Genomic DNA, 27970 nt, shown 5'->3' on the forward strand with positions numbered 1-27970 from the left:
CAGGGTACAGGGCTTCTGGATCATGCAGCCCCCCTCAGAGGAGGCTCAGCCTTGGTGGGATGTTAAGGAGGCATTGCTCCTGCTGAGGGAGGATGCTGCCTGGTACTGTGACCCTCTCTCCTCTCCCCACTCCTTCTAGATCCAGTCTAAAAGGCAGCCAGTCAGGATCCTGGCTTGTAAGGTTTGAGGATGGGCATCTCGAGTTCCCCACGTAAGCTCCTACAGCTTCCCCTTCCCCTCATGATAGGGGAGAGGAAAGAACATTGGAAGTGAGAAGCTGGATGTGACTCGAGCCTAGCTCTGTCCTTGGGCACATTACCTACCCTCTCTGACTCCAGTAAAGTAGAGATAAACCCCCCCCACCTCATGGGGTTGCTGGAAGGCCCCTGTCCTTCCTGGATCTGTCGTACAGATGAGGACATCTTCCTTAACTTTCCCGAATCTCCTTTCTCCAGGCGTGGGTGGGACCCAAATCCACAGGGCTCCAGGTGGCTATCTCAGGATTAGATGCCCTGGTGGGAATGGGGTTTCCGGCCCCAGTATCAATGTTTAACCGGATGTGCTGGTCAATATTTACCAGAAGAGAAATCTGAACAATCTGAACAGGGGTTGGCTGAGAGCAAAGGTCCTGGTGGGAGGGGAGGGCTCAGATGGGCTGGCTGGAGCCTGAGCAAAGTGTGGGGAGCACCACAGTGGGGCCAGAGGGACATTGTGTGCAGCAGCAAGGAGCCTACAGAGGTATGAGGGGAGGGGTGGCTTGGCCTGCTCTTTGGGCCAGATAGGAGGTAAGAGCTGCCCACCCAGCTGAAGGGGTCTGGGGTGAATTTATTCAGAAGGCCTCTCATTTCCCAGCCTCCTGGGGTGATGAGGAGCCAAGGTGGGGGTTCTGGCAGGAGTCTCTCTGGGACTTGAAAAACTGGAGGTCTTTTCTTGTCAGGAAGATTCAAAACCCCCATTAGAGATTAGGGCCCTGGCCAAGGGTCCTTGTGTGTGATGGAGATGGGGCCAGGGGTGATAGAGGATCCCCTGGAAGGACTGGCCCTGAGATGGGGGGCGGGGTTGGAGTGTGTGGGACCTGCTCTGAGGCCAGACTAAGACCTGCCCATCCCCACCTGCTGGCTGGGCTTCCCGGAGCCGACCTGGACAGAGTCGGGCACAAGGCCTATGTTTCCCGTAAGTCCAAAGGTGGCTCTATCCAGAACCATTCATTGGGCTCTGTGGCTAGGTCAACAACAAGGCTCTCCGGCCCATCCCACCAAACCTGCCGAGACCTCAGGGATTCACAGGCCTGTCTACCCTTGTGGTCAAGACCAGACCAAGAAAAGGTGGGCCATTGGGCAGCAGGTTGGGTAGGAGCTCTGGGTAAGGAGCCCTAGGACACAGGAGGCTTCAGGGCAGGCTTCCCAGAAGAGGGGCCTTGGGCTAGGCTGACAACAGCCATACTACTGAGTGCCAGGCAGCATAACCAGGGTGCACAAAGACTGTCTTATTTTGGTCCTCACAGTATACCGTGGGAGGAGGTAGGGACTTTTGCTACCATTTTACAAGAAAAGGCAAAGCCCAGGGAGATATCTGAGGGCCTCTGGGAAGAGGCAGAGTCTGGATTCCAATCGATGTTGGACTCACCATGCCAGGCCTCGAAGAATGAGGACGCCTTTCATTTTGATTATTTCCCCTATGAACCAAAACATTTTCAGTGCATGACATGTGAAAAACTGGAAAATTCAAAAGGGTTGAAAATGATTCAGGGGGATATCCCACCCCCCGGAGATGAGAAACAGGGCTCATGGGTTTGGGGATGCTGGCGGTGGTGGCTGGCTTGTCCCGCGCAGCGGCGGCGGCTCGGGACCTGCCCTCCCAGGCAGCGCGTGGGTGGGCCCCCCGCGGGAGTGCGGGTGAGGTGGGGACGCAGGCTGCCTGTCCCCGCACAGGAACATGGCGCTGCTCCGGGGGCTCCTGGTGATCAGCTTGTCCTGCCTACAAGGCTCGGGCGCGGTGGTGAGCCTGGGCCTCCCTGGGGCGGGGGGGGGGGGGGGGGGCGCTGAGTCAAGGGAGCGTTTGGCTCTGAAGAGTTCCCTCTCTTCCCCGCATCCTTTTCTCGACAGTTCTCTCCTGCCAGCGCCATGGAGCCCTTGGACCAGCAGGTACTCGGGAGTGAGAGGCAGGAGGGGGAGGAAAGCCCCGCGGGGCCTAACCTGTGGTTGGCGCAGGGAGTGGGCCGACCCGTGGGAAGGGTCACGCTCCATTTGCTTCCTCCCTTCTTCAGCTAATGGGCGGGCAGACCCAAGAGAAGCTGCCCCCGCTTACCCTCCTCAAGTTGGGCAACCAGGTACAACCAGGTGGGGCTGGGGAAGAGTGGGCGGGGTCCGAGGGAGGAGGGCCAATCAGCGGGGCCACGACTCAGAGGGTGGGAGGGGCCAGAGGAAAGGACCAGGTCCTTGTACTGTCATTGTCCATGTGACTGTCCCTCTCTTGTCAGGACTATTCTTGGGCAGGGGGGCTGTGAAAGGGATCTTCAACACAGAGCGGACTCCTTGACCCTCTTGACCCCTGATCTGTCTGTAGGAGCCCAGTGGCCATATTGGCCTGAAGAAGGCCCCAAGAGACTGCAGGGGAGCCCCAACCCCAGAGCAGACCCGCAGATTGGCCCAGGCCATGATGGCCTTCACCACAGACCTGTTCTCCCTGGTGGCCCAAAGGTCCACCAGCCCCAACCTAATCCTGTCGCCTCTGAGTGTGGCCCTGGCACTGTCTCACCTGGCACTAGGTACTGTGGCATCACCGGTCCAGACCAGCAGAGCTGGAGGCCAGTGGGAACTCACTACTCCAGAGTTTACTAGTGGGTGCCTCCTGCATCAGAGTCACTTGGATGTTTGGTAAAAATGCAGATTCCTAGGTACACCTCCAGTCTCTGTGAATCAGATTCCCAGGGATTGGGCCTAAGGATATACTTCTGGTGATTTTTACATAAGCTTTTGATAACTACAATGTCTTCACCGGACTGGAAACTCTCATTGTGGGAAACCGAGGTCCAGAGAGGGAATACGACTTGGATCGAGTGAGGTCACCCAGACTGCCAGCAGCAGAGACAAAAGTAGAACTTGGGGAGTATTGTCACCCCAATCAGTTCAGTGGATACGGGGGGAGAAGGTGTGGTGTCGTGGCCATGCTCACGATGGGGATTTAACAGAGACTGGAGTGGCCAGCAGGGGTGGGAAAGTGCCACTGGCCTGGGCCAAAGCCCATGCGGTCCCCTCCAGGTGCTCAGAACCAGACGCTGTGGAGGTTAGAGCAGGTGCTGCATGCAGACTCTGGGCCCTGCCTCCCCCACCTGCTGAGCCGCCTTTGCCAGGACCTGGGCCCTGGGGCATTCCGATTGGCTGCTAGAATGTACCTGCAGAAAGGTAGGTGCTGGTGGCTTGGAGCTCCCTAGGTTGTGCCCTGGAGTGGACAGGAGTGATGGAAATGGGTTTGGCCTTAGGCAGCCAGTCAGAGCATTGGTGGCTCTGGAGCTCAAGCCCTTAGGAACAGCTCGTGGCCTTTTCTGTGTAGGATTTCCCATCAAAGAGGACTTCCTGAAACAATCAGAACAGCTCTTTGGTGCCAAGCCCATGAGCCTGACGGGAAGGAAAGGGGATGATCTACTAAACATCAACCAATGGGTGAAGGAGGCCACAGAGGGGAAGATTGAGGATTTCCTCTCAGAGCTGCCAGATGACACAGTGTTGCTTCTGCTCAATGCCATCCACTTCCAGGGTGCGTTCCCCCTCTTCTCTGGCCCTCAACCCCTGTGGCCCCTATTCCTGCCTTGTAGGCTGAGCTGGGCTGCAAAACCTTTGTTCTGAGGGTCTCTTTCTCCTCAGGGCTGGGCCAGGAGGCAGGGAGCTTTCTAGGTTGTGGCTTGGGGGAGGGTAGGAAACAGGTAATGGTATGCCAATGAGGGGCCCCAGGAACTGGATGAGAGAACCCTAGGAGGAAACTGAGTCTGAAAGGATTGAGGGTGGGGTTGGGGGTGCTCCTGGGAGCATGACAGGGCATAGGAAGAATGCAAGCCCAGATTTCAAAACTGCTGCAGGGAAAAAACCTCAGATCAACTGGGAATCAACTGGCACAGTGCCCCTTGGGCTTTTGACTTCTACTTTTTGTCCCTTGAATGGGTTCTGGGTGGGATGGAGAAGAGACTGGTGGTGTAGAACCCACCCCTGTCCCAGTCTACGTGACCCCTGCCCTCTGCTGGATATAGGTTTCTGGAGGAGCAAGTTTGATCCAAGCCTCACCCAGAGAGACAGTTTCCACCTGAACGAGCAGTTCACGGTGCCAGTGGACATGATGCACGCCCGCACGTACCCCCTGCGCTGGTTCCTTCTGGAGCAGCCTGAGATACAGGTCACCCTTGACTGCCCAGGCTGGGCCTGGCTGCTGGGAGGTGGGGCAGGGGGGGCAGGCTGTGGGACAGGTACAGGGGTGGAGGGGGGTGTGCCCCACCTCCCTTGCATTCTTGTCCCCGAGACAGGTGGCTCTGGAAGGTCACATTATGCCCTGATCCAGAGGGACTGAGGTTCCAGGCTCTTTGAAGTTCATGAATTTGACAAAACTATATTAGGCATTTGCCACCAGAACACACTAGCACAAGGGAGACCAAGTCCCTGCTCTCAGGAGGAAAGACACACACAGTACACGGACAGACATAAATCATGGAATAATTTCACATAGTATAACTGCTATGAAGGAAAAAAATAAAGTGATCAATTAGTGACTGGGGAAGGTATTTTAGATAAAGTGGTCAGGGAGCAGTCTATAAGGAGGGGCCTCAAGTGGAGAACCAGATGATCTTTGGTCAAAGGGGTTTACTACAAGGGCCCATGGGTTGGTCAGGCTGCAAAGGAGCCACCCAACAGCTACAGAGCCACTCAGGCCTCAGCATCCTCGAGCCTGGGAGATGTGATCTGACTGTCACAGTGCTCCTTGGAAGGGAGGATCTAGTTGCAATGGATTTGTCAGTAACCTGCTGGAACATTCTGATTGGATAGAGTACTATGCCAAGTGGTCTCAGGTGAGGCCTCCCTTGCTTCTAGCCTAAACGTGGTCCTCTTGGCTTGAGCATGGACCCCTTGGCCCATCCACTGTGGCAGAGATGGCAATGTTGGTTAGTTTCCCAAGGCAGCATGCCACAGGCATCAGCGACTCCTGAGAGGGGCTGTGGGGGCAAGGCAGACCCTTGGAGCAGCGTCCAGCTTCTCTCGCTTTCACCCCAACGGGCAGACTGTCTTGTTCACCTCCCCACCTGTTCTCTTTGTGCTGCTCCTGCCCTCCAGGCTGTGTCCTGCCCACTCTTTCTTCACCCATCCTCTCTGTCCCTGATCTCTGCCCTCCTCTTCCTCACACACTCTGCAGGCCGGCCCAGACAGTCAGATGTGGTGTTCCCCACCACCCCCACCACCCCCAAGGTTCCTGCTCCCTGGCTGCTCTGCCTAGAGACTAAGAAGTCTCACTTGCCAGGGATCATCATGCCCAGTGCTTCTCATACTCAAGTAGCTGCAGAAACCCCATTCACATGACATCTTACCTCAGATCACAGTATTATATACGCCCTGGGTGAAGGTGTGGGGGGGAGAACCACCTGTTGCAGTGGCTCCTCTGCAGGACCTAGGGTGGTTTGAAAATGAACAACCCAGTCCATTGTACACGTGGAGACACTGAGAGGCAGAGCTGGTTACAGACGAAGAGAGAGAAAGTCCCCCCTTTATTGAGCACTGCCCATGTGCTGATACTCCACTAGAAGCTTTAAAAGGGTCTCTCTCTCTCTTTTTTTTCTCTCTCTCACATGTCAACCTACAATGTGGGCAGGCAGTGTTACTCCACTTCACAGGTGAGGAAGTGGAGGCTCAGGGAGGCTGAACACACACCTGAGAACAATGGACTGGAACTCTTGCTCCATCTGTCTCAGAAGCCTATGCTGGCCCAGACCCCAGCTGATATGGGCACCTTCTGGCCCTCACCGCTGTCTCCTTTCCTTCTCTGTAGGTGGCTCATTTCCCCTTTAAGAACAACATGAGCTTTGTGGTCATTATGCCCACCCAGTTTGAGTGGAACGTGTCCCAGGTGCTGGCCAACCTGAGCTGGGACATCCTGCACCAGCCCTTACTGCGAGAGAAACCCACCAAGGTCCGGCTGCCTAAGCTGCACCTGAACTACCAGCTGGACTTGGTGGCCACCCTCAGCCGACTGGGTAAGGAAGGGTGAGGCTTGGGTAAGGACAGTCCCCTAGGCCAGGCTAGGCAGAGCAAGTGAGGAACAAAGCCCCAGCTGGCAGTAGGTCCAAGTCAGAGCAGCCTTGTGTCCTGGCCTTCTCTGGGGCTTTGGGAGGTGAGGGCTTCCTAGGACCCCCCAGATCCTCTGTCCCGGGATGGGCTGGGGTGGCCCAGGGAATGAGGATCTGCTCCATCCAAGACTGAGCATTGTGAAGAAATTGGGTGGAGAGCCTGGGTGGCACGTGAGCCTTGCTGGCTGTCCTGCAAGGGGCACTGTACTAGGTACAAGGGGCTCAGGCAGATGCGGAATCAGGTACTTACTATACAGCATAGGTGATGAGTCAGAGGGCTTCTCTCCAGTTCATTGGAGAAAGGCACCCGGCCGGACCTTGGGGCAGGGGATCCAGAAAGTCTCCTTGGAGGACGTGACCTTTAAGCTAATAATTGGAGGTTAAGTGAGAGTTCCCCAAGGATCTGTGGGTTGGAGGTGTTCCCCGGCCAGAATGCTAGCCACCGTCCCAGGCAGGCGCAGGCAGCCTGCGGGGCAGAAGGCAGCTCTGACCGGCAGTCTCTTGCCCTGGGCAGGCCTGCAGGAGCTGTTCCAGGCCCCAGACCTGCGCGGGATCTCCGACCAGAGCCTGGTGGTGACCAGCGTGCAGCACCAGTCTGCTCTGGAGCTCAGTGAGGCTGGTGTGGAGGCGGCCGCGGCCACGGGCACGGCCATGTCCCGAATGTCTCTCTCCTCCTTCAGTGTCAACCGCCCCTTCCTCTTCTTCATCCTCGAGGACACAACAAGCCTGCCCCTGTTTGTGGGCAGTGTGAAGAACCCCAACCCTAGTGCGCCATGGGAGCGCAAGGAGCAGCAGGATTCCCCCGATGACAGGGACTACTTCCAGAACCAGAAAGCCTTTCCCCGAGGAGACAAGCCCTTCGGGCCTGACTTGAAACTTGCGCCTCCCTCAGAGGAGGATTACCCCCAGCTTCATAGCCCCAAGTGAGAGGCCAGCTGCCAGCATCCCGAGTCCCTGCCTGGAGCAACCTCTCAACTCTTGTGACTCTTTCCAGACAGCATTGTGGGAGGAGGGCAGGGACCTGGGTGGGGAGTCTGGGAGCCCAGAGGGAGCCACTCTCTCAAGTCTCCTCCTCTCAGGGATTTTGGGGTTGGGGGGGCGCCAGGACGGGGCGGACCTCAGGTAATCAAGGGCCTTCATCCCACATCTCTTCTTCCAAAAGCGACTCAGAGGCTGTCCTTTGGGGGACTTGGGCAGAAGGGCAGCTGGAGATCCACTTTTGTCAGGAAGGTAGTTCCGTGTTGGCTGTGGCACTTCCACGTTTGTTTACGGGGGGGGGGGGGCAGGAGGGGGGCAGGAGGGATGGAATACCTTGGCTGGGGAGAGGACAGTAGGCCCTGGGGGTGTGGAGCCTGGGCCTGCTCTATGGGCGGGGCCTAGAATTCCACAAACTGCTTCTGCCACACTTGCTGGAGGCCCTCCAGCCCCCAGCCCCCAACCCGCCCCCCACACCCTGTCACTTCAGCCTCCCCACTGCTCCTTGGAGATACCAGCATTGCCAGGACTCTTCTTCCCTGTCTCTCCTCTTCTTCCTCTGCCCAGGTGTCTCAGGTGGGAGGTGTGTGTGGGGGGAATAGTTAACTCCCTAAGGCTCTTTTGTAAAGTTTTTGTAGTGATTTTTATGCCACCTGAATAAAGAATGAATGACCCTGGCTGTTTTGATGTCACTCTGCTGGGCATGGGCTGGAGCAAGGGGGCTGAGGGAGGCAGGAGGGCCCTGGTGGCACTGAGCCTCACGCTGGGCCCTGACAGCACACAGCATGCGGCCCTCTCTGCCACGTTTGTCCCCTGGCCACCTGCCAGCTCTTCCCCGGCACAGTCCCCTCTGACCTTGCCAGCCCTCTCTGCGGCCAGCTCCATGCCAGCCGGGCTCCACTCTCTCCAGAGGCCTCAAGCAGCCATTAACAAGGGTGGATCAGAATAGCGCTGGCCTCCCAGTTTGGAGAAAACTGGCAATTAGGGAGCTTGTGGAGTTTCTAATTACATGTCAGTCCTTCTGGCAGGGGCAGGCGCCCATCAGCCAGGGACAGGCTGCAGGGAGCACTGGTTCCAGCTGGACGCTGTCAGTGCCTCAGGATCTGGGGGAAACAGTTGGGCCCACCTTGGCCCGGGGCCGTGGGTGGTATACGGGGCCACATGCGTGGGCCCTTATCTGTGGGTACAAAGTGTCCCTGTGGCCGTGGCCACCTGAAGCCCCGAAGTGCAGTGGTCAAGAGCAAGTGCCCAGGGTGGACTCTGGCTTCCTACAAACCAGCAATGTGGGGAGACAGGTGAAATCGATGATGAGGCAGAGGGTGGTTGGTTAGAGCTGTGGTGAGAAATAGAGCAGGGCAGGCCTCCCTGAGAAGGTGGTATGGGAGCAGAGACTTGAGGCAGGTGAAGGCAAGCATGATATAAATAGCCAGGGCAGAGTTCCTGGGTGGAAGCATGCTCAGAAGTTTCAGGATGAGCAGGGGGTCCGTGGAGCTAGAGGGGAGGGGTAGGAGTGAGTCAGAGGGGAACATGAACTAGTGCTTTAGGGCCACTGTAAAGACTGTTGTTTTTATCTTAGGAGTAAGAAGTAATTGGATAGTTAAATTAGGAAGCCACCAACTTAATTTCACCTTCTAAATCTTTCTCAGCTCTCTCCTCTCCATTCCAGGGGTCGCCGTGGATCAAGCCATCACTCCTTAGGCTCTCCCTAGGTGACCTCCTAGGTCTCCCTGCTGCTGATCTGGCTATGGCACCTGCATCCCCCTGCAAGTCCTCATCAGAGCCTGTGTGTCCAGCAGTGCTTCAGGCTCTGGGGATGGGAAGTGGGCAAGCAGACAAGATCCCTACCCCCCAGAGCCTAAATCTGTAGGTAGAGCAGTCTATCTAGACAATAAAAAGTTAACACTTTCTGATGAAATATAGTGTGCCAAGTACACACGTCATAACTGTACCTGAGCTTAATGAAATTTCTCATGAACCAAATACCCCTGTGCAACCAGCACCCACATCAGGAAACACACAGTACTCACCTCCTGACTTCTAATAACAGATTAATTTTTTCTGGTTTTGAACTTCATGTAAAGGAATCATACAGCCTGCTCTCTTGGGTCTGGCTTCTTTTGTTTAACCTCACATTTGTGACATTCATCTGGGTTGTGGATGGCAATAATCCATTCACCGTGGAAAGCTTTTAATTGAGGGGTGCCAGGCAGCCCAGGTGGCTCAGCAGTTTAGCGCTGCCTTCAGCCCAGGGTGTGATCCTAGAGTCCCGGGACAAAGTCCCATGTCAGGCTCCCTGCATGGCGCCTACTTCTCCCTCTGCCTGTGTCTCTGCCTCTCTCTCTCTCTGTGTCTCTCATGAATAAATAAATAAAATCTTTAAAAAATAATAATTGAGGGGTGCCATGGTCTGATGTCAACCCTAGAAGGCTCACTTGGCTGTGTGTGGAGAACAGAATGTAGAGACAAGCATAGGTTAGCAGGAAAGAGACATAGATGGTGTTGGCTGTAGAATCAAGGAAAGTGGTCAGAATGCAGAAATATTTTGCAAGCAGTGCTATGGAATTTGTGCCTAGTTTGTACAAGATGTGAGGGAAAGGAAAGGCTCAAGGATGGTGGGGTTCATGGTTCAGATTCCTGGATTTTTCTTTTGAAAAACAATTTTTAAAAAAAAATTTATTTGAGAGAGAGCAAGAGCGAGAGAGATCACAGAAGGAGAGGGAGAAGCAGACTTGCCACCGAGTGGAGAGTCCAATGGTGCTTGAGCCCGGAGTGCTCGATCCCAGGACCCTGAGACCATGATTGGAGCCGAGGGCAGAGGCTCAACAGACTGAGCTGCCCAGGTACCCTGAGAAAATGGGTTTTACTGAGATGGAATCAGAGTGAGGGACAGATTTTGGGACTGGAGATTTTTTTTTTTAAGATTTTATTTATTTATTCATGAGAGACACACACACACAGAGAGAGGCAGAGACACAGGCAGAGGGAGAAGCAGGCTCCCTACAGGAAGCCTGATGCAGGACTTGATCCCAGGACCCTAGGATCATGACCTGAGCCAAAGACAGACAACCACTGAGCCACCCAGGTGCCCCACAACTGGAGATTTCTATTTTGAACATGTCATGATTGAAATACCACAGAAAGAAGAAGAAAGAAAGAAAGAAAGAAAGAAAGAAAGAAAGAAAGAAAGAAAGAAAGAAAGAAAGAAAGAAATACCACACTAATGTAGATTAATATAGCCTACCTGGGACACTTGAAGTTATGTCTCTGGTTCTACTTTTGTTCTGAGGAATGTTTGGATGATAACATTATATGTTCATCCTACCTACTGGGCACCCATATGGATTTGTCAGATAGGCTATTGGATATCTTGATCAGGACTGGAAGAGTGTGGGACACCTGGGTGGCTCAGCAGTTGAGCGTCTGCCTTCACCTCAGGGTGTGGTCCCGGAGTCCCAGAGTTCCGGAGTCCCAAGATCGAGTCCCATATCGGCCTTCCTGTATAGAGCCTGTTTCTCCCTCTGCCTCTCTCTCTCTGTGTCTTTCACGAATAAATAAATAAAATCTTAAAAAAAAAAAAGGACTGGAAGTGTGTATTTGGGAACACACAGATGCATTTAAAGTCATGGAACTGGTAGAAGTAACCTAGGAGGAGATGGAGATGGAGAGAAAAAGGAGCCCTGGGATCAAGTGAGCAAAGGAGACAGAAAAGACACGGCATGTGAGGTCCTGGGGGCGGGAATGGAGAGGCAGAGTTTCAAGAAGGAGGAACAGTTTGCTCCACCGCCTGCTGCCGAGGGAAGAGATGTCCTTTCGGTGGTCAACATGAAGGTCACCCACAAACTTGGCAACAGCTGTTTCAAAGGAGAGATGGGCACAGACTGAAGCTGAGGAGGGAATGGAGCCAAGACAGGACAGACACAAGAATAAATAGCTCTTTCCCTCATGGCTGTGAGGGAGAACCGAGAAATGGGCAGTAGCTTTAGGGGATGTGGCCTAGAGGAAGTGTCACTAGAGGAGAGTGACAGAGGATGTTCGAAGGCTGTGGGAGGACCCTCAGAGAGGGATACATGCATCATGCAGGAGAAGGGCTACCGCAGGGCAAAGCCATGGAGAACACAGTGGAGGCCTTATCCTTTGGCAGGAGCAGGATACCTTTCATGGCAATCGGAGGAGACATGAGCCTTTCTTTCTTCCTTCTTTTTTTCTTTTCTTTCTTTTTAATGTTTTTTTTTTTTTAAGATTTTATTTATTTCTTCATGAGAGACACACAGAAAGACACACAGAAAAAGGCAGAGACACAGGCAGAGGGAGAAGCAGGCTCCATGCAGGGAGCCCGACGTGGGACTCGATCCGGGTCTCCAGGATCACACCCCGGGCTGCAGGCGGCGCTAAACCGCTGAGCCACAAGGGCTGCCCTTTTTCTTTCTTTCTTTCTTCTTTCTCTCTTTTTCTTTCTTTCTTTCTTTCTTTCTTTCTTTCTTTCTTTCTTTCTTTCTTCTTGTTAAAGATTTTATTTATTTATTTGAGAGGGAGAGAGAGAGAGAGAGAGCACAAAATCAGGAGGAGGGAAAAGCAGACTCCCCACTGAGCAGGGAACACCACCTGGGACTCCATCTTGGGACCCTGGGATCATGACCTGGGCCAAAGACAGACACTTAATGGACTAGGCTACCCAGGGGCCCTGAGATGAATCTTTCTTCCTAAGTTCATGAAGTAATTGGAGCAAACAAAAAGGTATAATCAATTGCATAATGCCATTGCTCAGCAGATTGTTGATATAAGTGTCTTCCCGTCATTATTTCTCAGGGCTGTAAGACTTTTCCACCTCTATCCAGTTTGCTGTTGACGGACATGTGAGGAGCTTCTACTTTTTTCCTTGTTGTTGTTCCACTGCAAATAGTGCTGCGATAATGTTCTTGTACAAGCATACTTTGTGCATATATATGGAATTTTTCCAGCACACATGCTTAGGAGTAGAATTGCTGAGTTGTGGGTTTGGGTTTACCCATCTTTAACCTGCCAGGGCTGCCACATATTGTTAAGCTCAGCTTTGCCATATGATGCCAGATTCTTCTTCAAAGTGGTTCTATCAGTTTACATTCCCACATTCTCACCAGCAGGGCAGAAGAGTTCCTGGTTGTCCACATCCTCACCAACACTTGGTCTTTGTCAGATGTTTAGATTTTGCCCATCTGATGATTGAGAAATACGCTCATTATATTGTGGTTTTATTTTTTATTTTACTTTTTAAAGATTTTATTTATATGAGAGAGAGCATGAGATGGGGGGTGGAGGGTGGACAGAAGAAGAGAGAGGAGAGGGAGAAGGCTCCCCACCCAGCAGGGAGCCTGACACTGGGCTGCATCCCAGGATCCCGGGATCACAAAGTGAGTGGAAGGCAGCTGCTTAACTGGCTGAGCCATCCAGATGCCCCCAAACTATGATTTTAATTTGCATTCCCCTGATGAATGGTGAGGATAAAACATCTTCTTCAGAAGCTTATTGGCCACTTAGGATTCTTCTCCTGTGAATTACCTGGGTCTATGTTTCTGTTGAGTTTTTATTTTTTGTACTAATTTATAGTGTTTTCTATATTACCATTCATAATCTTTTTTGTCAGTTACCTCTGTGTAACAAATATTTTATCTCAGTGTGAAACTTTTGTTTTCATTTTGTTTTATGGTATCTTTCCCTGAAAATAAGTGGGTTTTTTTTTTGGTTGTTGTTTTGTTTTAAAGATTGTATGTATGTATGTATGTATATATTTATTTATTTATTTGACAGCACAAGCAGGGGGAGCAGCAGGCAGAGGCAGAGGGAGAAGCAGACTCCCCACTAAGCTGAGAGCCTGATGTGGGACTTGATCCCAGGACCCCAGGATCATGACCTGAGCCGAAGGCAGATGCTTACCTAACTAAGTCACCCCAGGCCCCCCTGAAAATAAAATTTTAACTTTACTGTCAAATTTATCAATCTTTTATAATTTGTGCTTCTTTTGATGTCTTGTCTAAAAAAAAATCCCCTTTTTTAAGTAGGCTCCACCCTTAGTGTGGAGTCCAGTGTGGGGCTTGAATTCATGACCTGAGATCAAGATCTGAGCTGAGATCAAGGGTTGGAAGCTCAACCGATTGAGCCACCCAGGAGCCTGTAGTAAAAAAAAAAAAAAAAAAAAAAAAAAAAAAAAATAATAATAATAATAATCCTCTTTACCCAGAGATTACAAAGGGATCATCTATACTTTTTCTAAAACATTTACCGTTTTTCCTGTTGTATATATATGTTTGTATTTGCTTTTTAAGGCATTAAAAATATTTCTGAATAAATAAAAATCTTAAAAAAAAAAAAAAAAAAGGCAGCCCCGATGGCGCAGCGGTTTAGCGCCGCCTGCAGCCCAGGGCGTGATCCTGGAGACCCTGGATCGAGTCCCGCGTCAGGCTCTCTGTATGGTGCCTGCTTCTCCCTCTGCCTGTGTCGCTGCCTCTCTCTCTCTCTGTCTCTATGAATAAATAAACAAAAATCTTAAAAAAAATTTCTGAAAGGATGCACAGGAAAGAAATTACAGCAGAAGTCTCCAAGAAGTGGATTCAGGTGACTACAGATCACAGTGAGGAGGAATGTTTTTCAACTTTTCACTGTTTACCTCTTGTTGTTTTTGAGTTTTGAACCATGTGAACAAAATGCCTATTCTTTTCCTTTTTTAAAAAAAGATTTTATTTATTATTTATTTGAGAGAGAGAGTGAGACCACGAGCAGGGGTAGAGGCAGAGGGAGAAGCAGGGAGCCTGAAGTGGGACTCGATCCCAGGACCCTGGGATCATGACCTGAGCCTAAGGCAGATGCTTAACTGACTGAGCCACCCAGGAGTCCCACAAAATGCCTATTAAATAATTTGAATAAAAAGTTATTAAGAAAAGTTCTGCAGAAACAGAAATTGAAGCTGGACCTTACACTAGCTAAAGCTACTTTTTGTGTGTGGTGCAAGATAGGGATCCAATTTTCACTTGTCCACATGGATAGTTATACTCTTCCTGCTTTTCTGCGCTTACTTAGCTCATTCTTATTCACCCTTCAAGATTCAGTTTAGGTACATATATTCCGACCACATTGCCACAATACCCTACAAAACAATGTTGTCCAATAGATATACAATGCAAACTACATATGTGATTTAAGATTTTCTAGTAGTCACATTTAAAAAGTGATATTAATTTTAATAATGTATTTTATTTAACCCAATATATATAACCAACATAAAAATTATTGAGATATTTTACATTATTTTTTCATACCAAATATCCAAAGTCTGGTGTGTATTTTACACTTATAGCAACTCAGACTAGCCACATTTCAAGTGCTCTGTGGGCACATGGCTAGTGGCTATTGTGTTGGACAGCGTGGCTATAGAGACTGCTATGATAGGATGTGTCACATTACAGTGGAATGCTCTGTTCTCATACCAGCCTGTGATTAGTCAGTAAATTTCTGCATGACACGGAGTTTTACTCATCTTTATCTTCCTCCTCCTCTGCAAACCTAGCTACTGCTAGTGCTTTGCAGAGAGTTACTCCATTTTTTGTTGAAAGGATTGAACTCTGACTGTTGATACATTTTTTTTTTCTTACACGAAGCTGAACCTTGCCCACTGTAAAGTTCTACCCAGGGGCTCTAGCTCTGCTTCCTGGAGCCTCATGAGATGATGTTTGAATTTTCTCTTCATTCAACTAAGTATCCCAGAGCACTCTCTATCCCTTCTCTGAGCTCTCCTCTGACCACTGGGCTTTCGGCCAGCACTCCTACCTGTCTAGAAAGCATTTTGTTCATTTTGTTACACTGTCTAATACACTGTCAGTATTTTATTTGTTTGTTTATTTATGATTTTATTTGTTTATTCATGAGAGACACACAGAGAGAGGCAGAGACACAGGCAGAGGGAGAAGCAGGCTCCATGCAGGGAGCCTGATGCAGGACTCGATTCCAGGACACTGGAATCACGACCTGAGCTGAAGACAGACGCTCAACCACTGAGCCACTCAGGTATCCCAACACTTTTTTCTTTTAAATATTTTATTTATTTGAGAGAGAGAGTGAGAGAGAGAGAAAGCATGAGGAGGGGGAGAGGCAGAGGGAGAGGGAGAAGCAGACTCCCCACTGAGCAGACATGGGGCTCCATCCCAGGATCCGGAGATCATGACATGAGGCAAAGGCAGATGCTAAACCATCTGAGCTGCCCAGACACCCCTCCCATGTCAGTATTTTCTATTCACAACCACATTGCATGATCCTAAGCATCCCAGCTGAGCAGAGCCTCAGTATTGTCCTGTCTAGGTGACCTCTATTTTGCCTAGGCGGTGCCACGCACACACTTGGCCTCCCCTCAGGACTAATGGTTATAGCATAGCTCAATTCTTCCTGTGGTCATATTTTTTCCACTGGCCTTTCTGATTTTCAGAAATCACAGAATTCCAGGGCTGAACAAGCAAATCAACATCCCAGTTCCATCCCTCCATTTTTCAGCTAATGAAACAAACGGAGGACTGGGAGAGTTGTCTCGACCCAAATCCTGGTTAGTGTCAGAGCAAAGGACCAGGAAAAATTGAGAGTTCCAGCACAGGCCTGGGGTTTGCTCTGCTCTGACTTGCCTTCCAGGCCTCCTCTGGAAGACTCTTCCTCAGTCCTGTCTCCCACCCAAGTTGGCCAGGGTGCCCCATGGGGGTGCGACCACAGGCAGGAGGAAGGCCCGGGACCTGAAGGAAGGTCTGGTGGAGGAGCCAGGGTGTGTGAATTTGTGTGTGTTGGGGGTGTGGGGTGGAAGAGTGGCAGTGGTTTAAAGTCAACATTGGGCAATGATGCAATCACAGGATCTGAATTGAGTGCAGGCCGCTTTAAGAGAGGAGTAGCTGTAATCTGAAGCTTGCTGGCCTCTGGATTGGGAGGCGCAGCAAAAGCTCTGGTGCTTGCTGGAGCCCCTCAGCCTGCAGACCTAGGCTGGCGCAGAGTTGCAGCACACCCACAGGAAAAGCAGCTCCCAGTCTGGTGAGAGTGTCTGGAGAGGCTCTCCTGGGAGCACTCCTGGGAGAGGACGAGAGGGGTGCAGGGAGAGGAGGTGGGGAGACAGTAGCTCCTGCAACTTGGGCATCAGGGTGAGAGGATGAGACTGGGCAGAGGGAGTTGGGGCTCAGAAGGCCAGGGCCCAGTTTTCCCCAAACCCCACTGCACCACTAGGGGAAGAGGCTGGAAAGGCTTTTGAATGAAGTGGGTGGGTAGCAATGGAGGAGGGCGATGGTGGGAAGGAGCTGGGAGCGCAGCTGCTGGGCCAGGCCTGAGCAGCACCTGGGGGAGGAGGACCCCCCAGCCCCGAGGGAAGGAGACTGTCCTAAAGCTGGGCTTCCATGGGGCAGTCGGGAGGCGGCTGTCCTGCAGTCCAGCCTTGGCTGGGGCTCAGCTCCTTGCTGCTTTTTCAAAATCAACTGGTGCTGATTCCCAAGCCAACCCCTGGCCTGTTGAGCTCTGCAGAAGACTGGGAGGAAGGACAGCTGGGTCCTTCCATCCAGCATTCAGCCCTTCTCGGTGGCCAAATTAGTTGTTAGTGAAAGCTGGGAGACCAATGGGGCTTTGGCATCTTGCAAACAATGACTGCTATTTAGTTCAGCCAGTGTTTGGGGCTTGGGAGCTCGGCGGCCCCTGCTGGAGAGAACAGCTGCCCGCATCCTTTCCGCTCCCTGGGGTAAGCCACAACCAGCAGAGGCTTTCCAGAAACCCTGTCACTGTCTGGCCCATGCCTGTCCACCAGAAGTTCAGCCCCTAGCTCAGGGTAGGAGGGGAAGGGGGCCCGGGAGTTCTTCTAGGGCTGGATCTCCTGGGAGGTGGGGTGGAGGTGAAACTCATGGGTGCCCTGGTCCAACTCACTCACGTTCCAAGACTTCGGAAGGAACACTGCCTGGAGACTGTTGGGGTCACCATGGGTGGAGTGGGCCTGGAGGGGACCCCTCGAAACATTTCTCCAGAAGCCAGGGGAGAGGGTGGTGCCCTTCCCTGCACTGCCCAGGAGGTCCACTGCCATGTGGCTTTAGGCTGTGTGGTGCTGGGAGTAGGAGGAGGGATGGTGTTTGTCTCACAACTGGATTTAATCTGAAACACATGTACTGGCTCAACTGTATCCTCTCAGCTGGAAGGCAAGGTCACAAAATCGCAGTTCCTTGTGTTTCTTGATTTGGGTAAATGTGGCAGAAAGGAAGGCCCGACCTTGGCCCAACAGGGAGAATATCTACCTCCTCCCCATATCCTCCCCTTCCTGGTAGGACAGGAGTCTGGCTTGGATACTGCCCTTTGGACAGGATGGTATCATTGTCCCCGTGCCCCTGGCCAGGCGGCGGCTGCCTGCCCTCAGGCCACAGAACAATCACCACAGACAGGGCGTTGAGTGGGCTCAGAGGGACCTCCAACCCCATGCAGACTCTTACTCTCTGCCCTCTCAGTGACCTTTTACGGGGCCCTCCATAATCTCTCCACTTCCCTCATCCCCAGGGTTTGAGGTGGAGGACTCAGAGGTGCAATTAGTACTACAGGCCCCAGCAACTGGCTCTGGGCTAGCTGTGGCCCCATGTGCCTTCCACTGCCAGGGTCCCTCACCTTATATTCAGTCCTCAGTGCACCCACATGGGGACAGTGATCCTACATTCTGGGGCTGGGGCTGACTATAGGGATGGGATTCCTACAGAGAAGGTTTGACCTTCAAGCGCATTTGAACTGTGCCCTTAGTTCCCTTAAACACTCTGCCAGGCTGACCCCTGTGTCCCTCCTATATTGGGTCCCTACCCTGGCCAGAGGCACTAGAGCTAACGGCTTTTCCTGTAGCCTTGCTGCCTATAAATTTCACGGAATTTTGGGTCCTGTGATAAACCAGTCTGCTGAGGGTCAGGCAAGAAGATTCCTGCCAGCTCTGGGGTGGGGCTGGCGGGTGGGGAGAGCAGCTGGCGGCCTCTGTGGTGTTAAAGGTCCCTATCTGGTACTGCAGACAGCTCTTCCTGCTGCCTTAATGGAAGATTTCTCCCTGAGCACCCAGGGCAACTGTGCAGGAGAGCAGCTGGCTGAGAACGAGGAGTCTGGGGGGCTCATTCTAGGACACAAGCTCCAGATCCAGGTTTGGGAAGAAAGCTGGGCTAGTTACCCCTGGCTGTCTAGCCATAAGCTGAGCAAGCTCTGGAGGCGGTCTCTTCTTTTGTTGCCTTTCATCTCTACAGTGTTGTCCGGTGGATTATCTGTCTTGATTCTAAGGACTTCGGCCAAAAATCACACACCGCACTCCCAACTTTCCTATTTGTTCTGAGAAGTCAGGAAAGTATATGTGCTGCGTGTGGGGAAGGTTTTTTGCAGGTATATAAAAGGATGACAAAATGCTGGAGACCCTCGGCCTGGGTGTGTGGGTGTAGGTGTAGGGGAGGTGAGGGGTAGGGGAGGCGGATTATCAATTGTTGACAGAGCAGTATGGATGGAGGGAGGACATGGGCCAACCAGAGGTCCTAGTTGCTGAGACTTTGTCCCACTTTTTAAACAGAAGACCTCTTGGAAGATCCTACCTGTGAAACCCCTCTAGCTGCCTTCATCCCCTCCCACTCCAGGGGGTGAGTTCATGGATGCAGCAAGTGCCAGGAGGCTGAGGGAAGGTGGCATACCTAGAGCCCTGGACCCAGATTTCCCTTCTCCCTTGTGGTCCAGGGGTCAGAGAGCTGGTCAGAGGAGGCCACTGCTGGGGAGGTGAAGGGATCTGGGGTTGTTTAACCTGAAGCATAGAAAGCTCTGAGGGTGTAAGAGCTATTTTTTTTTAAGATTTTATTTATTCATGAGAGACAGAGAGGCAGAGACACAGGCAGAGGGAGAAGCAGGTTCCCCGTGGGGAGCCTGATGTAGGACTCAATCCCAGGATCCCGGGATCCTGCCCTGAGCAGAAGGCAGATGCTCAACCACTGAGCCACCCAGGTGCCAACGTAAGAGCTATTTTTAGGCTGGTGGGGGGAAGAGGACCTGGGATCTCTGGAGAGCTCACCTGCCTCTGTACTGTTCAGTTGTAATCCGTATTACAATAGGTAAGAACTATTTGGTTTCAATTTCACAGGAGAAGACATTATGACTTAGAAAGCTAGTAAGACACAGAATTGAGATTTAAAACCCGGCTGTCTCACCTTAGACCCAGTCTCCTTCCCAGGACAGAAGAACTCTCCATAGAGAACTATCTGAGAAGGGAATGGGTCCCTTATGAGGCCACAGGTTCTAGGCCAGAGCAATTCAAGAAGAGAGTCTGAGAACCTCCTGGGGATAGCAAGGAGCTGGACCAGCTGCCTCCATTCTCTGTATTCTGTGATTCTATGTATGGGAACTAGGTTCTGTCCCATTTGTCCCATTACAAATCCTATGTAATGAGCTAGTCAGGTGTCTCTAGGGAAAAGCCTTGCTGTGCACACATCTGCACAGAGAAGTCCACTGCTGGATCCCCGTAGCCCTGGAGATTTAGGTCCAAAGGTCCCTGACACACACAGTGGGATGAAAGCACAAGTTCACCCTGGGCCCGTAGGCCACGAGGCAGGTGGAGGGGCTGCGATGTGCTGAGAGGGAGGGACTGTCAAATTGAGGGTCCACTTCCAGCCTGGGGAGGTCAGAGGCGAGGTGCCCAGACCTGCCAATCTGCTCCTCAGCCAGGGTGGCCGGCAGAGAGGGGCAGTGGCAAGGGAGACAGCTCGCCGCCTCTTGCTTTCTTGCAGGTCCCAGGATGCAGGCCCTCGTGCTACTCCTCTGGACCGGAGCCCTCCTGGGACACAGCAGCTGCCAGAACGATGCGGGCGGCCCCCAGGAGGTCAGGGAGGTCAGGGGTGGGGTGAACTGGGGTGCCGGCAGTCCCTCAGCAGGCAGCATGGAGATGGGGCAGGCGCCCAGGTTTGGCCTTGCTGCACAGATAGGGGCTTGACTTCTCCTTCAGCAAAACAAACAGAAAGCATCTTGCTTTTCCTTTCAGAGAACATGGTGGAGACAAAAATAAGACCCTAAAAGGTGAAAATTGAAGGAAGAGTGTAACAAGCCCGGGAGGTCCCTTCAGTGAAGACCTTTTCTCATTACCTTCTGTTACTTGTGGGTCTCACTGGGCGTGGTCCTGGATACTTGTTCCTTCTTTCCTACCCAGAGGAAGCATCATCAGACTGCAGAGGCAGATGCTGAGAAGCTTACGCTAAGTGACAGTGAGGGGCCAGGGCAGTCTGGGCATGCTGGCTGGAGCCCTGGGCTTTGTTGTGAGTTCTGAGTTTGAATTCTGGCTCTACCTCTCACTTAGCTTTGTTACCTTAGACAAGTCTTTTACCTGAGTCTCTTTCTAATCCTATAAAATGGGATTAAAAATACCTATCCTGGGGTATCCAGGTAGCTCACTTGGTTAAGCATCTGACTTCAGGTGAGGTCATGATCTCAGGGTCCTAGGATCAAGCTTCATGTCAGGGCTCCCTGCTCAGCAGGGAGTCTGCTTGGAAAATTTTTTCCATCTGCCTCTTCCCCTGCTTAAATGAACACGTATACTCCTTCTCTCTTTTATTTTATTTTATTTATTTATGATAGGCACACAGTGAGAGAGAGAGAGAGGCAGAGGGAGAAGCAGGCTCCATGCACTGGGAGCCCGATGTGGGATTCGATCCCAGGTCTCCAGGATCGCGCTCTGGGCCAAAGGCAGGCACTAAACCGCTGCGCCACCCAGGGATCCCATCCTTCTCTCTTTCTCAAATCAAGATTTTATTGATTTTTTGCACACATTGAAGGGAAAGGAGAGGGGCAGAGGGAGAGGGAGAAGCAGGGCCCCTAATGAGCAGGGAACATGATTTGGGGCTCCATCCCAGGACCCCTGAGATTATGACCTGAGCTGAAGGCAGACACGTAACCTACTGAGCCACCCAGGTGCCCAATATAAATAAATCTTTAAAGAAAAACCAAAACTACCCTAGCAAGGCCATTGTGGCTAGTCACTTACTTTTTACCTACTAAATACCTGCTCTGTAGGGGCTGGGGATGGGTGGAAATATAAGACTCATTTCTTGCCTTCAAAGAACTCAGGCTTTTGAGGTATCAAATATATCAACAAGCATGAAATGAAGTAACTCGAATGAAAAGAACTAGCGCAGAGCCCGGTACATGGTAGCTGATTAACATGTATGTGGTAGTTGACCCTGTAAAAGGCTCAGAAAACCAAAAAGGCCTTCAGATTGCAGTGATTGGGGAAAAGTTGCGGTGGAGGAGAAGATATGTGATCAGGGCCACGGAAGACAGGGTGGTGGTGAGGGGATCATAGCCAGGTCAGGTGGAGACCTGGGAGCAGTAAGGAAGGGGAACAGACAGGCAGCTTGCTCTGGTCTGAGAGCTGGGTTCCTCGGAAGGGGCTCTTTTCTAAGAATGTCACAGGCCTGAGGCTCACAGGTCATGAGTGTTTGACCCCGGTTAGCTCATTTCCATTTGGGGCTGCCTGTCCCCAGTCGAGAACTCCTGCGTAATCAGGAAGCCCACTCTCCTTCCAACATAAGGCTACACATAGGGTGTTCGGGCAGGATGTCTCTAAGGGGCCAGACTGATGATCCCATTCAAAGCAACGAGACCAGTCACGCATGGCTCAAGTCTGACAGTTCGTGCACTCCAATCCAGGACTCTCCAGCTCCCGACGCGACAGGGGTGCCCGTGGAGGAGGAGGACCCTTTCTTCAGGGTCCCCGTGAATAAGCTGGCAGCAGCCATCTCCAACTTCGGCTATGACCTGTACCGCCTAAGGTCCAGCTTTAGCCCTGCTGCCAATGTGCTGCTGTCACCACTCAGTGTGGCCACCGCACTCTCTGCGCTCTCGCTGGGTGAGTCCTCTGAGCAGAGGGCCCCGGGGTCCTGGAGCGGCCCGTGGCCTCTGCACCAACACGCTTCTGAGCCCTAGAGGCCCTTCCCCTTATGGAGAGGCAAAGACGTGCTGAGAGAATGTTCCCCCCAGGGTCCCCTGCGTGAACCTACAACCCCTGTCTCGCTCCACAGGGGCACCTGCTGACTTGGACCATGGCCTCAGGACCACTTATTGACGGGATGACTTCAATGTTCACTCCTTATACGGGTTTCTGGGTGCCAGCCATTCGGCTAGTTCTGGCCTAGCAGGCCTGGCCTCTCCCTCGGTCAGGTCCCAGCTGAGGTCACGGGGGGTGGGAGGGGACTAATAAATAGGTAACTGGAAAACATTCTGGTAAAAGCCGTGATGGCAGAAGTGCAGGGCTCGTACCCTTCATGCCTGCCCTTGTCGGTCTCCCTAGGCCCAATACCCTTAGCCTGCTTGAGGAATGTTTTTCTTCCATTGCCTTCAAATTTCTTGCCCACCTAGCATGTCTCCAGGATGAACAGTGAAAGACTGAGGGCAGGGCAACCCTGTCCTGTCCCGGGAGCAGCCCTGACCTGGGCCCTGGTGGCCAGTTACTGAGGCTCCCACCCTTGTCTGTCTGGCAGGAGCGGAACAGCGGACAGAATCCACCATTCACCGGGCTCTCTACTACGACCTGATCAGCAATCCGGACATCCACAGCACCTATAAGGAGCTCCTTGCCTCTGTCACTGCCCCGGAGAAGAACTTCAAGAGTGCTTCCCGGATTGTCTTTGAGAGGAGTGAGTCACCCGGCCTGGGATGCTCCATGCTCCACAGGAGGATTCTTTTTTCTTTTCTTTCTTTCTTTTTTCTTTTCTTTTCTTTTCTTTCTTTTCTTTTCTTTTTTCTTCTTTTCTTTTCTTTCTTTCTTTCTTTCTTTCTTTCTTTCTTTCTTTCTTTCTTTCTTTCTTTCTTTCTTCTTTCTTTTCTTTCCTTTCTTTCTTCCTTTTTTTTTTTTTTAAGATTTTATTTATTCATGAGAGACACACACAGAGAGAGGCAGAGACAGAAGCAGGCTCCCCACAAGGAACCCGATGCAGGACTTGATCCAGGATCCCGGGATCAGGGCCCCAGCCAAAGGCAGACGCTCAACCCACTGAGCCATCCAGGCGTCCCTCTTTTTTCTTTCTTTCTTTAAGATTTTTATTTATTTATTCATGAGACACACAGAGAAAGGCAGAGACATAGGCAGAAGCATGATCCCCGTGGGGAGCCCAATGCGGGACTCGATCTTAGGACCCCAGGATCACAATCTGAGCCAAAAGCAGACACTCAACCACTGAACCACCCAGGTGCCCCAACAGGGGGGGGGGTCTCTTTTTGCTCAGGCTGGGCCTGGCCCTGGTGGGCAGGAAGGGGCCCCATGGGCTCCGAGAGGATCAGAAAGAGGAAGTAGACTGAGGGAGACAGGGAGAGGGCCGAGGTAGGGTGGTAACCTGAAGATAAATGGCCATGAGTGAAGTACATTGTTTCCTGTCCAGCGCCCGGGAAGGCTGGCATGACATCTTGGCAAGTCATGGGAAGTCACTAGGCAGGAAGTCAGGGCCTGCTAAGTGGCAAACCAAAACCTAAGCCTGGCATGCTCTCAAAGGGCGGATGCTGCTTTGCTTTGACTCCCAGAGCACGCTAACCTCTGTTCTACCTCTCCCCAGAGCTGCGGATAAAATCCAGCTTTGTTGCACCACTGGAGAAGTCCTATAGCACCAGGCCCAGAATCCTGACCGGCAACCCTCGCCTGGACCTTCAGGAGGTTAACAACTGGGTGCAGGCCCAGATGAAAGGGAAAATTGCTAGATCCACACGGGAAATACCCAGTGGAATCAGCATTCTCCTTCTTGGTGTGGCTTACTTCAAGGGTGAGGGTTTCACTTCTCTTTTGGTTCAGGGTGGATGGTAGGTGTCAGAGAGGATGGGGAAGGGGGCTGGCAAAGACACAACTCAGCAGTAACTCAGAAGTGAAGCCAGAGGACGAGCTGGGAAATGCGCTTGCTCAAGGGCTCTGCACTTGTCATCAAATCCCAGGCGAACAGGCTGTGTGTGTCTACAGAGTATAAGAGGCCCTGAACAAAGACTAGCAGAGAGAAGAAATGGCTTCCCCTCATGGGCCTGTTTGGGGTGGGCACTGTGAGAGTCTGGCTGGAGTCAGATGAGGGTCAAAGTCCAGCTGGGCCTTTCCTGGCTATAGAACCCTGCACAGGCTTCACAGCCTTTCCCAGGCCTGTTCCCCCACCTCTAACACGGATGACAGACACACTTACTCCAGAGGCTGTTTCTGTTGTCTCCTGTCCTCACACCAATACGAGAGCGGTGCTCAGGGGGACAACAAGTATTCAACAAACCATTGTTAGTTGTCTAACAGCATTCTGCTGTGGTGATGTGCCCAAGACTACTCCACAGGCTATGTGGGCCTGGCCCCATTCAGATAAGACTTGGGTGGGATTTGGGGCAACCTCTCCTTAAAATGCTTTATAACAGTCTATCAAGCAGTAACAGTGGACCCCTGACCCTGAGAAAACCCCTATCTGAAGCACTTATCTCCAGAAAGTGAGAGAAGCCATTACCCAGGCCAGTGCATCAAAACTCACATTAAGCGAAGGGAGGTTGGATATCACCTCACTGTGTGAGCACCAACCAATACCTCCACCTCTCTTAACTTCAGTGCTTTTCCAGATGTGAGAGGGGTGATATTTGGGTCCCTTGCAGCTCTGACCTCCTTTGATGCTATCCCCCAGACAGCTCACTTCAGGAGACACCAGTTGACTTCCCTCCCAGGCTATCAGGACTTCTATGATTCAGATGTTCAAATCAATAATTCCTCCTGAGTATCTCCTCTCGAGACTATATATGGAAGGTATTCAGGCCTTAGACATTTTGTGGTTCAGCCCACACATTCTGAGATAGAGCTATTCCCGGATGTGTTGGGGTCTCTAAGATTCCTTTAGCTAGGCAGCTTTCAACAATAGGCTTTGGTCTCCTGGCACGGTCCCAAAGCCTGTCTGGTCTCCTGGGGCTCAGGGCACTCCATTTGTTTCATTCCAGGGCAGTGGGTAACAAAGTTTGACTCCAGAAAGACTTCCCTCGAGGATTTCCACTTGGATGAGGAGAGGACTGTGAAAGTCCCCATGATGTCAGACCCTAAGGCCATCTTACGCTATGGCTTGGACTCTGATCTCAGCTGTAAGGTCTGTAGGGGCCGGGTGAGTGGTGGTGGGGGGCGGACAGAGACAGGAAGAATAGCAGAGTGGAAATAGGATGCCCTTTGGGATGGGACAGCTGTCTAAATTCTACCTGCTATGTGGCTTCAGCAAGCCAATAGCTTCTCTGAACCTTTTTTCTTAGAATGAAGAAAGATAGGTATTGAAACTTATCCTTTTAAGGTTTATTGTAAGGATTAACAGATAATGTGAAATGGGCCAAGACTGGGCAACTCACGTATTGGTATTTTCTTGTCTTTTTTCCCCTTCTTCCTCTGTCTCTCCTTTTTTTCTTTCTTTGGGGGGGGGGTACTTTTTATTTCTAGAATTCAAAACCAAACTTTAAAAACTGCCACATACTCCAAATTGCTGGCATTCTAAGTTTTTCACATATACCTGACACTTTTAATTCGAAGTCAGTAGTTTTTAAGCCTTTTTCCTTGAGAATCTGATGAAATGCCTAAAACACTTGAGAGAGAAAAAAAAAAAACACTTGAGAGAAATGCTATATATGCACACACATTTCTGCATATGGTTTCAGGGGCTGTTAGGACTCCTGATGCAGTTTGTTCCATGGACCTTAGGTTAAGAACCTCTGCTCAGAAGACCCATTTTATTACTTTAAAAAAATATATTGATTTATTCATGAGAGAGAGAGAGGCAGAGATACAAGCAGAGAAGAAGCAGGCTTTCTGCAGGCAGTCTAATATGGGACTGAATCCCGGATCCCAGGATCACGCTCTGAGCCAAAGGCAGACGTTCAACTGCTGAGCCCCCCAGGCACCCCTTTATTACTGCCTTTTTTTTAAATAAAATCTTTTTATTTATTATTTATTTAAGATTTTATTTATTTATTCATGAGAGACAGAGACAGAGAGAGAGAGAGAGAGAGGCGGAGACACAGGCAGAGGGAGAAGCAGGCATCATACAGAGAGCCTGATGTGGGACTTGATCCAGGGTCTCCAGGATCACGCCCTTGGCTGCAAGCGGCGCTAAACTGCTGCGCCACTGGGGCTGCCCTTTATTACTGCTTCTATGTTGCCCCGTTCAACACTTCCACTTGTAGTTCAAGGCTCTGTACAGAATGGATGATCAGTAAATATTGGCAGACAATCTTTGGGAGAAAATACAGACCTGAAATTCAATTCTAGCTCCTCAGAACTACAAGAGAAAATTCTTTCAGCACTTAACTTCAGTTGGCATTAGGTTGAGGTAAGAAAAGACAAAACCTACTTTTTTGAAGAAACCTCAGTAGATCTCTTGCTGCTAGAAGGCAATGGCCAAGAGGGACAGTTGTTAAATAGAGGTTGAGGAAAGCATGGCCAGGGACTCACTGTAGGAGGGGAGAAGGTAGCTTGGAGTGTGTGTCTAACTCACATGCTCCCTCCCTGCTGTTTCAGATTGCCCAGCTGCCCTTGACCGGCAGCATGAGTATCATCTTTTTCCTGCCTCTGAAAGTAACCCAGAACTTGACCATGATAGAAGAGAGCCTCACCTCTGAGTTCATTCATGACATAGACCGAGAACTGAAGACAATTCAAGCAGTCCTGACCATCCCCAAGCTGAAGCTGAGTTATGAAGGCGAAGTCACGAAGTCCCTGCAGGAAATGAGTATGTCTGCAAGACCACAGTGCTCTTTCTTGGGGGGTGGATTGGGTTGAGCCTTTGAGCTTTCTGCCTTGCTAAGCAGAACTCGAGGAGGATTCTCTGGCCTTGTGGGGAGGCCACGGATGATTCCTTAATTCTAGTAGTGCTGGAGGGAAAGACTGAACTGCTTCTCTTATCAGGCACATTCCTCAGCCCCATAAGCATATATCTTGCAACAGAACACTACCTCTCAAGACGGGTCTGTTGAGCTGGTCTCTAATCTTAACCTCACTTGCTGTGTGCTCTTGGCAAGTCCCTTAACCCCTACCCAGCCCAGAGGTCTACATACCTTACAGAGGGGCCAAGTGGTGTTCTACTCCCAGCTTGCCTGCCTTCTTGAGAATCAGGATTTAAGCACCAGGACTCTATTCTTCCACAGGGTGTTGGGTAAGGCAGGGTTTTAATGGCAATCTCTCTCAATTTCTGCAGAACTGCAATCCTTGTTTGATTCACCAGACTTCAGCAAGATCACAGGCAAACCTATTAAACTTACCCAAGTGGAACATCGAGCTGGCTTCGAGTGGAACGAGGATGGGGCAGGCACCACCCCCAGCCCGGGGCTCCAGCCTGCCAGCCTCACCTTTCCTCTGGATTATCACCTGAACCGACCTTTCATCTTTGTGCTGAGAGACACAGACACAGGGGCCCTTCTCTTCATAGGCAAAATCCTGGACCCCAGGGGCATTTAATGCTCTGGTTTTTAATGTTCCAATACCCTAGGAGAACAAAACCCTCAAGGGATGGCAGATGACATATTACATGAAGGCTGCCCCTACAATGGTTTCAGTGTATACTTTGCAATAAAAGTGCTTTATTCTTAACATTTGTTGCCCTGTTCCTCCTCCTGTTTTGAGCTATGTTAAGTTTAATATAAAGTTAAATAGCCCTTTAGTGATTTGCTGGTTCTTTACTTATAGTC

At 51.2% G+C, this 27970-nt stretch overlaps 2 protein-coding genes across 6 annotated transcripts; both read left to right on the forward strand.

The window, feature by feature from the left end:
• The first annotated feature begins 637 nt into the window (after nt 1-637).
• On the forward strand, nt 638-7970 carry SERPINF2 (serpin family F member 2). 2 transcript variants are annotated; one of them, XM_055316350.1, is made up of 11 exons: nt 686-738; nt 1226-1325; nt 1932-1998; nt 2106-2144; nt 2267-2329; nt 2566-2767; nt 3261-3404; nt 3553-3756; nt 4244-4386; nt 6025-6229; nt 6837-7970. In XM_055316350.1, exons 3-11 carry the CDS (start codon nt 1936-1938, stop codon nt 7247-7249), a joined length of 1476 nt encoding a protein of 491 aa, XP_055172325.1. In that variant the 5' UTR covers nt 686-738; nt 1226-1325; nt 1932-1935; the 3' UTR covers nt 7250-7970. The 2 variants fall into 2 exon arrangements, with proteins under 2 accessions (XP_055172331.1, XP_055172325.1); XM_055316356.1 differs by lacking the exon at nt 1226-1325 and having other exon boundaries at nt 638-738.
• An 8207-nt stretch (nt 7971-16177) lies between these two features.
• Nucleotides 16178-27872, forward strand: SERPINF1 (serpin family F member 1). 4 transcript variants are annotated; one of them, XM_055334376.1, is made up of 9 exons: nt 16210-16330; nt 18538-18670; nt 20053-20144; nt 21965-22163; nt 22795-22950; nt 23863-24066; nt 25250-25392; nt 26805-27015; nt 27481-27872. In XM_055334376.1, the coding sequence occupies exons 2-9, from the start codon at nt 18640-18642 to the stop codon at nt 27738-27740; spliced, it is 1296 nt and encodes a 431-aa protein (XP_055190351.1). In that variant the 5' UTR covers nt 16210-16330; nt 18538-18639; the 3' UTR covers nt 27741-27872. The 4 variants fall into 4 exon arrangements, with proteins under 4 accessions (XP_055190352.1, XP_055190351.1, XP_055190354.1 ...); XM_055334377.1 differs by lacking the exon at nt 18538-18670 and having other exon boundaries at nt 16178-16330; XM_055334379.1 differs by lacking the exons at nt 16210-16330; nt 18538-18670 and adding an exon at nt 16415-16437.
• Nucleotides 27873-27970: the final 98 nt, after the last annotated feature.

The sequence above is a fragment of the Nyctereutes procyonoides genome, unplaced genomic scaffold (genome assembly GCF_905146905.1).
Source record: "Nyctereutes procyonoides isolate TBG_1078 unplaced genomic scaffold, NYPRO_anot_genome, whole genome shotgun sequence".
NCBI lineage: Eukaryota > Metazoa > Chordata > Mammalia > Carnivora > Canidae > Nyctereutes > Nyctereutes procyonoides.

Bases quoted from the DNA above. Each gene is read 5' to 3' on its own strand.
- SERPINF2 (XM_055316356.1), top strand. From the start codon at position 1,936: ATGGCGCTGCTCCGGGGGCTCCTGGTGATCAGCTTGTCCTGCCTACAA. The intron at 2,145-2,266 runs GTACTCGGGAGT...TCCCTTCTTCAG, and splicing joins TGGAGCCCTTGGACCAGCAG to CTAATGGGCGGGCAGACCCA. The intron at 3,757-4,243 runs GTGCGTTCCCCC...TGCTGGATATAG, and splicing joins CAATGCCATCCACTTCCAGG to GTTTCTGGAGGAGCAAGTTT.
- SERPINF1 (XM_055334376.1), top strand. From the start codon at position 18,640: ATGTGCTGCGTGTGGGGAAGGTTTTTTGCAG. The intron at 18,671-20,052 runs GTATATAAAAGG...GCTTTCTTGCAG, and splicing joins GTGGGGAAGGTTTTTTGCAG to GTCCCAGGATGCAGGCCCTC. The intron at 22,951-23,862 runs GTGAGTCACCCG...ACCTCTCCCCAG, and splicing joins CCGGATTGTCTTTGAGAGGA to AGCTGCGGATAAAATCCAGC.